At 44.5% G+C, this 12,675-nt stretch overlaps 1 protein-coding gene across 2 annotated transcripts in view; it reads left to right on the top strand.

The window, feature by feature from the left end:
• TTC9 (tetratricopeptide repeat domain 9) overlaps positions 1-12,675 on the top strand; it is a 45,744-nt gene that overhangs the window by 15,905 nt on the left and 17,164 nt on the right. The window contains exons 2-4 of one of the 2 annotated variants that reach the window (XR_009274844.1): positions 5,840-6,022; positions 11,131-11,899; positions 12,331-12,489. Coding sequence is in view for 1 of the 2 variants with exons in the window: in XM_058807383.1 (XP_058663366.1) it covers positions 5,840-6,022; positions 11,131-11,210 (263 nt within the window). In the remaining variant the exon portion in view is untranslated. Of the gene's footprint in view, positions 1-5,839; positions 6,023-11,130; positions 12,264-12,330; positions 12,490-12,675 lie in introns of those variants that run through there. The other variant, XM_058807383.1, reaches the window with a different exon arrangement.

Raw genomic sequence — 12,675 nt, 5'->3', positions numbered from 1 at the left:
AAAGTAGAACCCCAGAGCAAGAATAGGAACCATCTTCCTGCAATTAAATAGATTATAAGTGAACTGCTGGCTGCTATACCTAAGGTGAGATCATATCTGAAAGTGAAGTATTTTGCAGAGTTTAATTGCGGTTATTTCTGGGAATGACACTGTCAATTTGTGAAATACAGGTTGAGTTTGTAGTGGCTGGAGTACCTAGCACTTGCTAGAGAGGAACAATTCACATATGTTGTTAAACTCTAGTGGTGGAGTCAAGAATAAATACAGTAAAGAGGGAAGATCCACTTCAGGCTTAAGCAGTAATTAGTTTAGCTACTTCTCTCTGCATTGCAACTAAACAAATCAATACAGGATGTTTTTTCCTTCTAAGGGTTGAAAAGAAAGGTCATTTGGATTCAGACCTTTCTGCACAGGTATGTAAGAGTGGTTCAACCACATGATTTCTCATTAACTCTTGTACAGGACACCTACTCCTTGCCCTGTTTGCAAAGGTTGCCTTTCAGCAGTGCTGGTTAGTGTCCCTTGGTGATATCCCAGCACAGGAAAAGGGGATTGAGAGCAGGGATGTGACTGTGGTTAAGTGGTGTGCTAGAGATGCTGCTGCCATACACAGCTAGGGAGATTGGTTTCTTCTATCTGGATTGCACTGCTATAATGCTCCTCTTGATCTCCAGGCTGGAAGCAATGTGTGCTATGTCCTTAGCACAATGCCCCAAACTCTTAACTTCACACCTCCACCCAGACTTTACCTCCCCAATAGATCTCAGTTCTCACTTATGCACTGCTTTCACCAGAAACCCCTTTCTGTGCCTCTGACCCCCCATCTTTCTGTAGTAACTGAAGCAACGCCTCTTAGCTTGGTTTCCACTTTCTGCTCTTTATTCCTGTGACCAGTGAGCCAAAAAAGAGGATTTTTATGATCTCAAAGTTTTCAGATCACAGTATTTTTCTGGATCAGATTGTGCCCAGGGTGGACTGAATATTCAAAGGATTTGGGTACCAGATTCTAAAGCATATCTCTACAGTATATGAGTACCATACTGTTTTTATTTTCAGAAGGTTACCAGTTGGCCAGCTCAAGATTACCTTGGGGATAACAGAAGGCACTTGCTTGACACAAAGGATATCTGCCAGATTGCTGTTTGCAAAGCCAAATGATGAGGGCATGAGATGCATTCAAAGAGGAAGTCACCAGAGATCTTTAACAAGGAGAAAATAAGCTATGTTTCCCTAGCCTGTTTTTCAAAAATATCTGAACAGTCTTGTCCGACATTTTCCAAAAGCAGATATCAAAGGTGGAAATATTCCATCACACATGGAATATTTTAGATTATAAACTTAAAAGACCAGCTTATAAGCAGTTGACTCTCTCTTTCAGTGAAAGGCGCAAGAAAATCCTAAAATAGGCAATGCAACCAGCTTACCTGAGTGAAAGCAAACAAAACAGGAGTTTGTAAAACATGAGTTTGCAACCCAAGATTTTCCTGTAAGGTGAAGGCATTTTCATCTGAGTGTGCTGAGCCCAAGGAACATGCCACAGGGTAGGGATGCTTGCACAGCCCTGATGCTGCTTGCACAGCAATTCAACCCACTCTCTTAAGAGTTCTGTAACATGGATAGGCCTTGAGCTTTACCTACAGTGGGAATTTAGCCACTGGTATAAAATATGTCTGGACAATTGCTCTGGAATGAAGATTTGCCCTTTGGTGAAAATTCCCAGCTAAGCAAGTCTCTTGATGTTGTTGTTCAAAATCTCCATGTTAAAGCCTGGACATGCTACGCCCTGACTTAGTTTTTAACTCAGCCAAAATTAGAAGCCAAAAGTTAGGGCCAAACCGAGTTTTTTGCATAACCTGCAGAGGTATTCTCACAGAAGAGGTTTCTGTAGTAAGATGCTGACAGCGCTATCAGTTGAACTTTGAGGGTTCAGAGAGTAGCTATAGAAGCAAGGAAAGCTGAAAAAATAAGGGTTTTTTTTGGTGGGGTTTTTTTTTTTTTTTCAGTAAAAGATTCCAGATGCCACTTTATACAAGCTAATAAAGAGAAGATGAAGGACTTGATCAGAGTCTCAAAGTACCAACACAATAAGGATACATAGGCTTTTCAGGGTAACGTGTGGCTAGCAAATTGAAACTAAACAAAAATCAGTATAGAAATGTAGTGATGTTTCCTAAACAATAAAGTCATTAGCCTTTGAAATAAAAAAGCTGTCATGGATCCCTTCTCACTGGTACCTGTCAAGCCTAGATAGCATCCTGAAAGATACTCTGAAATTCAAAATTATTTCAAGGTGGAATAAACTAGAATCCAAACCCTTGAACTGCCAGGATTTTAGTTACAACTTCCCATCATTGCTCACCACAGCTGCTGGTAAATGTTAAAGGTGTAGATGTATTGTGGCTCTCCAGGTGCTTTAATCTTTGTTTTTGCTCAACCTTGTGCTGAACAGGGCTATACAAACTAGCTTACTTATTTACTGGTACCAGATCCATACTGCACCTCTAAAATGGAGCTGGCTGCATTTGAATTCACTAATTAAAATGTACAAATCTAGTTTTAACATTACTCTTGTGAAGAAAAACAGCCACATTTTCTATTTCCTTGCTTAAACATCAGCAGTCAGTTGTGAAGTGTGATGGACAGGGCCCCTCGTCTGGAGCTAATAGCATTAACCTTCTCCCTGTTCCCAAGGCACATTATACCCAGTAGTTTCAAGATGGCTTTTATTTGATTTTATTTTATTTTACAGCAGATGGGGATTCTTCATCACTATGTGACATACATAGGCTTAAAAGTTAAGAATTACTTATTGCTTAAGCTGACACAATGAGTTAGCTGCCAAATTGAGAACGATAACCAAATATGATGGATAACTGTCGCATGCTGCTGGAAGCAGGGTAAGCAACCTTTCTGAGATGTAATCCCCAGGTGCTGTATTACAATGACAACAAGACCTGCGGGAAATGGGCAACTATAGTTTGCCTCTGCAAGTAAAGAGCACCCTTCAATCACCAGAGAGTTACTAGAGCTGGTGCTGTGTAGGATCAAGCCGATTCAAGACAGCAGGAGGATGATCTGGATAAACCTCTAGATTTGGTCTCTCTGAGTGAGCTCTGTTCCTCAGAGGGATTCACCAAGGGCCTAATATGAAATTAGAAGGAGTGTGATAAGTTGTTTGATATGGTAAAGAAACACTCCCAGCCAGAGTTACACATCTGTTTAAGAAAACAACACATTTTCAAAACAATTCTCCCCTGACTGAATTAGGTAAGAAGTACAAAGATTCCATGTCTCCTTCATTTCTGAAAGCCGAATTACTAACAGCCTCAGTATTTCCATTGGACCACAGTAGATTAAGATCATTTCAGGCCACCAAGAACTGGAAGCACGTATGTCTAAATATTTATAAGGGAGATACTCCCTTCAGGTTCATTTCCAACAGCCGCTTCCAACAGTGGCTCTCCAAGTGGCCAGCTCTTCCAGCAGAACTGCTTCCTGCACATCCATCTGCTCTGTTTGTTCAGATAAACACACGTCTCTCCTGCTGGCCATGTGGTGCTGACTTCTCCCCGCCACGTGCACAGTTAGCGGGGATGCCCTGCAGAAGCTTTACTGTGAGTATGAGTCACAGAAAGAACCCAGCTGGATATTTGGAAACCCATTTGGGTTTATGAAATAGCAGGATGTGGGAAAGTTTTTCTTCTCTTTTCAATGAATATATGAAGCAAGTACAGTATGGAATTACTGAGTTAATACAGGTTAATAGACCACCTGTCATTTTTCCCAGAGTCATTTCTGTGACTCTCACTGGAAATACCAAGTAGCAAATGAACAGAGAAACTGAAATCCACCCCCTAGTAGCTCTGAAAGGCAGAACGGGAAAAGCTGGCTCAGACTGGCAGTGTGCAGAAAGCTACTGCCACCGCTGAACATGTTACTGGTCAGCAGATAAACAAAGCAATCCTGTTTCCGGGGCAGTGAAGCCAGCAGTAAATTTACACAGCCATCTTTTCAATAGCTTTAAAAAATAAAGAAAAACAAGGCACAGTCATTTCAAGCTCCATTAGAAACAGAGTGAGAAAAATCAATGTGTGACAAATAGGAAGGGACAAACTCTGGATAAGGAAACACCATTAAGGTTTTAGAAATATATGTGGTTTTTAACTGGCAATCAAATAACAAATCAGAACCTTTCAAAATACCTATGCGCATAATGGCAGGAGGTGTTAGATTTCATATTGACATTCCATTATTAAAGCAAATAGGACAAAGCTCTTGTTAGTAATGGCTCTGTCACTTAATGTACCTGCAGTGGGACTAGTTCTGCAGTCCTTGTTAAATCCGTCTCTAGCATCAGTGCTCTGGTGGTAGAAGCCTGTGTATGATTGTTCCCAGTAAGCTGTTTAAGTTTTGAAGGTGTATTTGGGTTAAAGATGTATTTTGTCCACATTAAGTAATCATAGATTTGGACCAATTTAGGTTGGAAGAATCTCAGGAGGTCATCTAGCCAGCCTCCTTCTCATGAAGTAAAGTGTGATACAAAAAGGGCTGTAGGGCTTACTCTAGGGGTATGGGTAAAGGGGATGAAGAAGTGCATCACATTTCTGACCCAGTACCATATCCTCTCAGCTGCATTTACCATGCAAGAAATTTAGTCTGGCTGTTCATTGGTGACACCTGACCTGTGATGACTTGGATTTCCAGGAGCACTGAGTCTCCTCCTTGCCAGAGACACACTGAGTAACACCACCTGTGATGGTAAATTTCTCCCCATGCCCTGGCACATGACACTGCCAGCCTCTGAACTGATCCTTGCAGTGGCATTCTGCCTTCCTTCCCCAAATTGTGTTATTCTCCAAGTTGCCTTGGATTGCAGCACTAGATGGGCATATGTTGCAGCACAACTTTATTTCCCTGGAACTGTGACTGCATCATGTCCCATTCTTGTCAGTGTTCCCCAAGCTATTCATAATGCTCAGGTCACCTGTATGAGATTTAGCCCACTGGAGTGGGCACTACAGAAAGCCATGAGCATGGCTGTAAAGCGTGGCTCAGGGATCTTCCCCTTTATATCACTTCTAGTTGTGGGAAACTCACAATGGGCACTTTCTTCAGCTCCTAGACATTTATGCAACAATTGTCCTTCAGCACACAGAACTCTCAACATATTGTTTATTTACTGTTTGCCTTTTCCTTCAGGAAGTCAGCAGAACTCACCTCTGGGAATGAACTTGTGTTGCAGTGCTTAGCAGAAAGCAGGCAACATAGCACATTTGTTCCCTGTACTACAACTTCAGGTGTCTCTGGTTTGCTGACAGCACATTCCAGCAGGGCAGAACCCCTTGTCGTTTCCTATAGCAAAACTCTGTACAGGATCTCCTGGATCAAAGGCAATTACATATTATTTTTATACCTAAGAGCCTTGGATTAAGCCAAATACGAAATCTGATCCAATTGTTAGTCCACCTTTTTATACTTTTCAGAGCTCCAGCGCTCAGTCCGGGAAGCGATTTCACAACAAATAAAGCCAGCCACTGCCACAAGACTGTGTGGCATTCCAGAGCTGTGGAGGGGTGTTTATGTTCTCCCTCTCTCCCCGTGTTTCATGTGCCTATGTGTATCCCAGGAGTAAACACAATCCCTTTGCTTTCAATGCCAAAAATAGAAGCATTGGTATTTAAATTACGAACAATCGGGTTTGGCAAACAATCCCTTTCTGAATCACGGGGCTGAGTCATTTCCCTCACCTAAGCTGCTCTCCCGTGCACATTGCAAGAGCAGGGGAAACTCCAGCACTAATGTTTTCCTGTCTGTCTGTCATCCTCCCCATGCCCTGCAGCCTGCCTGCTCCAGGCCGAGCTGGTGAATTACGAGCGGGTCAAGGAGTACTGCCTCAAAGTGCTGCAGAAGGAAGGCGAGAACTTCAAGGCGCTCTATCGATCGGGAGTGGCATTTTACCACCTGGGTGACTTCAACAAGGCCCTCTACTACCTGAAAGAAGCAAGATCCCGCCAGCCCACAGGTATGGGGAAGGGAGCAGGGATGTGGCTTTGCTCTGAGTGCTTTTGTTTTTCTTTCCATGAGATGTATCTGTCCCTGACTTGATTGCGTTGATTTCCACAGGGATGAGCATGCATGACTCACTGTATGTCCTCCCCTTCAAGCACTCGTGGGCAGTGCAGCAAGGTCACAGTGCCCAAAGATTAGCTGCTGCCAAGGCTGCAGCATGACCTGGAAGAAGACAGTATTGCTGGAATGCTGAGGGTGTGGAGGGGATCCTGCCTCTCTTCTCCACATTAACTTATTTTTGAAGAAAGCACGGCAGGGAAAGAGTGTACCCCAACCATTACATTTTCTTACTCTTTGAGAAAAAGCTTTTTCCCCTTAGCAATGCCAGGAGACTGTCACCCTTAGTAGACATCCTTCTGCCATCTTAGTAAAGGGTTAGTATTCTGCTTTGATCAAGGAGACAGACATTTACCCACAAAGCTTTATCAGGATGCTTCAGCTTCTGCCATGAAATCAGCCAATTCCTTGTTAAGTATCTGTCATCCATCTGTTAAAACCATACAGTTCATTTGGGGACAGCAATGAAATTATATATCTTAACAACTGAGCCTTGCCTGAGCAACCATCTCCATGCTAACCTGCCCAGCCTCAGAAGGTGGGTGAAAGGCCAGAGATGAGGGTGAGGCAGAGATGATGCTTTTATTTTTCAGAAATCATAGGGAGATAAAACAACACTGTGGTTGAAAGGAATTTTGTAGAACTCAAAATTAAAGGATTTCAAGAAAGTAAAATGGAAGTCATGTGCAAAGAAAATCCTACAGAGCAGCTCTTCATATGAATCTGACACAAGTGAAAACTGGGTGGGAAAGAGGGGCAAGCCTGGGTCCTGGTGGAGCATGGTGGAACTGATACTCATTGAACTAGAGGAGGGAAGGGAGGCTGTTGGAGCTGCCTGTGCTTGATGTCTTACAGGCATTGGCCCTGCAGGGCTCCTGCAGTGGCTGTGCCCTGGAGGACCATCAGGGAGGGTGTGCTTGGGAGTGTGCTGGCATCTCCTTCCTCTTCCACCTCCCCTAAGGGAGCTTGGTCCCATCTGCTGTGCTTGGCCATGGGCTCCGGGCAGTCTGACAGCACAGCTGTGCACCCCACACTCCCAGAGCAAATGTGTTCCAAAGCTCAGTTTAGCCTATTTTAGTTTACAGTGTGCCCTTCTGCTTTCAGCCCTTGCCAGAACCAGGAAATGGAGAAGCATATGCAAGAGAAAAGTAGTCAGTGGAAAAGAAGTTATCCTAACCTTGAAGTTTTGACTAGATTCAGATGTGAAAAATTTCTTTTAGCTGAACAGCTTAGCTTCCATTTCTTAAATATGTTTCTGTGCTCTCTTACCACCCCCCTCCTCATGATACCATTTATTTGGTATTCCTCATTGCTTCTTGAAATAAATACTAATTTATTCAACAGCAACAACTTCAAATACTACTTGCTACAAAAAATACCAAAAAGTGTCCCTAAAGGCCCTAAATATATACAAAACCCAGTTCTGGCCTTCAGCTCTGCATCACACTCTTTCCTGTTATTTGTAGACCATTCAAGGCTGTTGTTCCACTGTTTTATTTATGATTATGGAAAACTTGAAGGGCATTCAGGGGGAAAGAATTGAATATGCACAGTAAGAAAGGATGTGGCTGTTAAAATGCAGTAATAGGAATTAGGTAGCACTATCAAGAATTATTATGTGACCTGGAATAAGTCAGTGTCTCCACTTTAAATGTCTCCATCTGCAAAGTGTGATTGTTTTCCTTTATCTGAGGTTTCACCAGGCTCACTAGTTATTATTGCAGTCATGTTCTGTGTGTTCTTTTTTTTCTAATAAGGAATGTTTTTGGCACAAATCACTGGCAGTTATTCTCTTTGATGAGAGAGCTTTTGAATGATAAAGACGAATTAGTTAGCAAAGGGGTTTAGTTTTCTAAAGGGCTGTCAGCACAGCAGATGCCTTATGGCTATTCACTATCTGCCCAGGGTGAAGGAAGGTTGGATTTGGCCTGATTTCTTGTGCCACCTCCAAACAAAAATCACAAAAGCAGATTGAAATAACACGAGATAGTTGTATAACCCTCCTACTAAGGAAGAGGGAAGCTGCTGTTAAGTCATGTAGAGCATGCACAGACCCTCCATGAGCTCTGTGTCCAGAGGTTGGGGCAGCACAGGCAGCCAAACATGCACCTTGCTGCAAGCCTTGTTCAGCCCTCTCCCAGTGGGGCTGCATTGTCAGGGCAGGGACTGACTGGGACTGAGACCAGACCATCAGCTGGAAATGGCCTGGTAATGTCAAACAGGGGTCCCTGCTGTCCCTGTGCTGGGACCCCATGTTCAGACATTCCGCAGGCTGCCTGGACCAGATGTTTTTTGTGCTGTGCACTCAGGCACTGCCTTCCTGCACCCCTGCGACTCAGAAATCCTGGGAACAAAACCCAGACCATGGTGTCTGCACAGCAGATAGGCAACTGGGCTCTGAAGCTGTAGGGGAAGCAGAAATTACCTTTAAAATAGCATTAGGCCACTCTGCAGGGAGACACAGGCACAGTCCTAAGAGCCAGGAAACACGATCCTGTTGGAGCTCTAGCAGTACCTCTTTGCATGGGTGTGACCCCTTATCTGAATTGTTCTTACCTATTTCCATATCAGCCAATGGGGATCACTTTTTCTGCACTGAGAGATCAGTGGATCTGTCTTCTCATTAACATTTCCACATAACTTTGAAATACTTCTGCAGGCAGAGCTAGTATGGTGTAACAGTATTTGGTAGAAAAAACTTTACAAAGACAGGGCTCCACTCCTGTAAACAGACTGCTATTCTCATTATTCTTCCTTGGTAAAATAATGGCCCTCACAAAGGAAGTAAAACATGCCAAAACCAGCGTGAGAGATCTATAAATAGCTTGCAATGGGAGCATCTCCCACTCTCTGTCAGGCTACAAATTATTTTGCCCATGACTTCCCAGGCATGTTGAAATCTCCCAGGTGAGTGAAGCTGTGCCATCAGCAGTCACTATGTTACCTGAAAGCCAAAGGAGGCTGGCAGCTTTTCCCAATTACGAGCCCACCTCTGCCCCCTCAGTGAGATGCCGAGTCCCTGCGGGCCCAGGCAGGTGGGATCTCCTGACATGGCCACAGTTATCCATTCTCACCTGCACCAGGCAGGAATTCCAAGCGTGTACCTCGGCAGTGGGGATGTGTACAGAGCACAGCCCATCAGAGCCTAGAAGAGCACAGAGCAGAGGTCACAGTGAGATGCAGGCAGCACGGCAGGACCCTGCTCAGACTGTGTGTCCTGCCCTGCACTCATTTCATTTTAAGTCAGCCAATTGCACTCATTTCATTTTAAGCCTAAAATTCAGGACTACCACCTCAACTGAATGTCTTCATTCCAGGAGGCTGCACAGCTGAAATAGTTCTGTTTTATAAAAAACTGCTTTAAAATTTGCTGGGCTGGTAAGAAGTGCTAATGCATAAACAGGCCAGGATGCTGGTGCATCCTTGTTGACAGAAGCAACAGCAGAATTCTTAACTCATTAAAAATTTCCCAAATGGGTCCAGGAGCTTAGTCATCAAATTCCACCCTCTGGAGTGCCTAGGATGATGTAGTTGAACCTGCAGAAGACTCAGCAGGGAGACCCACCTCACCAGATACAACTTGAGAAGTCACAACAGCATAGCCATGGCCCACAGATGCCCCGTGGCATGTTTGTGGATAGCTCTGTGTGGCAGGAAATTGATCTGTCTGGCACTGATTCAGCACTGGCAGAGGGCACAACAGAGATGTCCTCATCTTTAAAGGAAGCTTTGCACCCACAACTGCTTTGGGGGTGCAATACCCACCCTCACTAGTGCTGGACATGTTCCCAGTAAATTGTTCATCACTTTGAAAGCTGAAGCACTTCTCATTTCCCTAGCTGGTGTGGAACACATTGCAGTTTGAATGAGGAGGAGATGAGATTGTCCCCTGATTGGACTGCATTGCACTTCTGATTGGTGTCTGAGGATCTAATAACTTCAGGGAACCAAGGTGACCCTGGCTGGCTGTCAGAGCAAGGCTCTGAGCAAAGAACCATTTTTTAATACAGAAGTGAAAGTGGCTGTGGTTTTACTTGCTTGCTTCTGGTATACTGCATGGCTTTTGCCATTTTGTGGGTGCCATGAGTGTGTGAAGTTTTCCTCATGATAGAAATCAGTGTAAAGAGCTTAAAGAGTTAAAGAGAGAACTGACCATGACTGCAGAATCATTAGCTCTGTCTGGAGACATGTACTCATTTAGATCAACCTGTGATTCAGGGTGAATCAGGTTCCCCTAGGGCTCAGGCCAGGAGATAAAGCCAAACTCACATAGTCTGTGTGGTGTGTTGATGCTCTGAAATTCTGGAAGGAACAACAAGGCTCAGCTTATCACCTTCACACTGCTGAGATATCATAGCTTTCTACTAGGATGGATCAGTTGTTCTGTACCTCTAGGAACTTCATAAGACAAGATAGACAAGGCAGTATGCAGCATATAGCATATGAAAAAATTGCAGAAAGAGTGTCATGGTGGAAGGACATCCAAGCAGAAAATTTAAGGGAAGAAGGGGTACAAGTCAATGTGAAGGATGCTCTTCCCAATTCTATTCAACATGGAAAAATGTGAAAAGAGTAGAATAGGCTGTAAACAGAGTGGGAGAGTGAAAAGGCAGAGCATAACCGTACACAAAATGCCTTTAGGGGATTTCCTGCAGGTACTGCAGGAAGAGAAGCCAATAGAGGTGTGTCATTCCACAAATACAGGAAAGGATGACCTGGATAGTTTCAGCTGTGTGAGTTCAACTGTGCTGACATCAGAGAGAAAGTAAAAACTAGCTGAGGCAATAATGTGAGCAGAAGGGATGGTGAGTAAAATCAGACCACGCTCTCCAAAACCAAAGGTTCTGGGTTTGGTTCAGTGCCCCTTCCAACTGGTGCTGTTCCAGCACACAGCGCTGGAGCTGTGCTGCTCCCCTGTGATGTACCAGGGATGAGGGTGCATTCTGTCTGTCTGCCACAGGGAACTGTGTAACCACCATACCTCTGTGTGTTCTTTCCCTGCAGATACCAATGTCATACGATACATCCAGCTGACAGAGATGAAGCTCAGCAGATGTTCCCAGAGAGAGAAGGAAACCTTGTGAAAATGAAGCCACTTCAGCTGAAGTGCCCAAGGGGGAACATTTCCTTCCTAGAAGCTCATTTGGTGGATTTTCCCATTTGCTCTGCCTCATCCTCATCTCCTTATCCATCCACTCTCCCTTGCTCTTCATTGAATACCAGTTTTGAAATGAAAGAGACTTGGACGCTGGATACGGCTGCTTGCCAACCATGGTAATACCCCTTCCCCGTGGCAAAAGAGCACAACAACTACAGCCAGCCTTGTTCCCAGACAGTGTCACACACTTGGAGTAGGCAATGCTGGGGGACCTGCCTGGTCCTGAACTGACTGCCTATTACCTATTAGGGAAGCAACCCCCAGAACAACAACTTCCTGACCAGGCAAGTTGGAGACAGAGGGTTTCTGCTCTGAGTGATCACTGGAGCTTGGAAGAGCTAAGAAACCAAGAGAGCCGCTGGTCATTCCACAGGGAACAGCAAATGCCTTTTTACCATCAGTTCCCTCTGCCTGCTTCTCCGGTGTGTGTTACTGGTCCTCCAGTGAGAGCTCACATGCTCCCAGTCTAATGTCAGTGAAAACTGTTTCTAAACATCCTCTTTATGAAAGCACAGAGCACCCTATGAACCCCCTGCAGAGCTGTCCCAGTGCCAGAGGAGAAGGCTGTGGGCCACCACAGAGCGCTGAATGGACTGTGAAAGCATGGTGTACAGTGTAAGGGAAAAACTGTGAAATAATTCATTAAAGGCAAATAAAAATTATTCATAGGCAACAAGTCTGGGCATTGCTTTTCAAAGGAACCTCTTCGGTTCCCCATGTCCAGACAGGCAACATTATCTAGGGAGGGGTCAGCATGGGTGGGGAACAAGGGATGTCTCCATTCTTACCTTGGCTCTACCAATGCCTTGCCATGTGATCTTGGGCAAGTCACTTTTAGCCTCTTGGTGCCTCGGTTTCCCTATCTGTACACTAGGGATAATAATACTTCCCTACCTCGCAGGGGTGTTGTGAGGATGTATCAGTTAATGTTTGTAAGTAACAGTACAGTGATGTACAGTGCAAAGTATTATTAGTACATTGGATTGAGGTCTTGATTCTCCCACCTTGTGTTGGTTGTTCCTGTGTCCTGTTTTTTTCTTTTGTAGGAGAATGTGGTGCTGACAACAGGGCAGGACCAACAGCTTTGGAGCCTATTTGGCAGTCCAGAGGGCCTGTTTAGACCTCCTCCAGCAGTTTGATCTTCTCTGAGAGCTCTTTCTCCTTTGCTCAAAGGCCATTTTCTGAAACTGCCAATAATGGGATCAGTAAGTGCCACAAACATTCTCAGCATGACTTGCCCCAGCAGTGGCCCATAGGGACATGTTCCCAGTTGCAGGATAGACATGAGTGGTTTCATCCCATGGTGGTCAGTGTCAAGTGAGTGTAGCCAGAATTATTTCACTTGGCCCTCAGCTGAAACACAGAAACTGAAACAGAGCTAGGCAAAGTTT

The sequence above is a fragment of the Ammospiza caudacuta genome, chromosome 6 (assembly GCF_027887145.1).
Source record: "Ammospiza caudacuta isolate bAmmCau1 chromosome 6, bAmmCau1.pri, whole genome shotgun sequence".
Classification (NCBI taxonomy): domain Eukaryota; kingdom Metazoa; phylum Chordata; class Aves; order Passeriformes; family Passerellidae; genus Ammospiza; species Ammospiza caudacuta.
The sequence above is the reverse complement of the archived record's forward strand: the minus strand, read 5'-3'. Positions and strand labels throughout refer to the sequence as shown.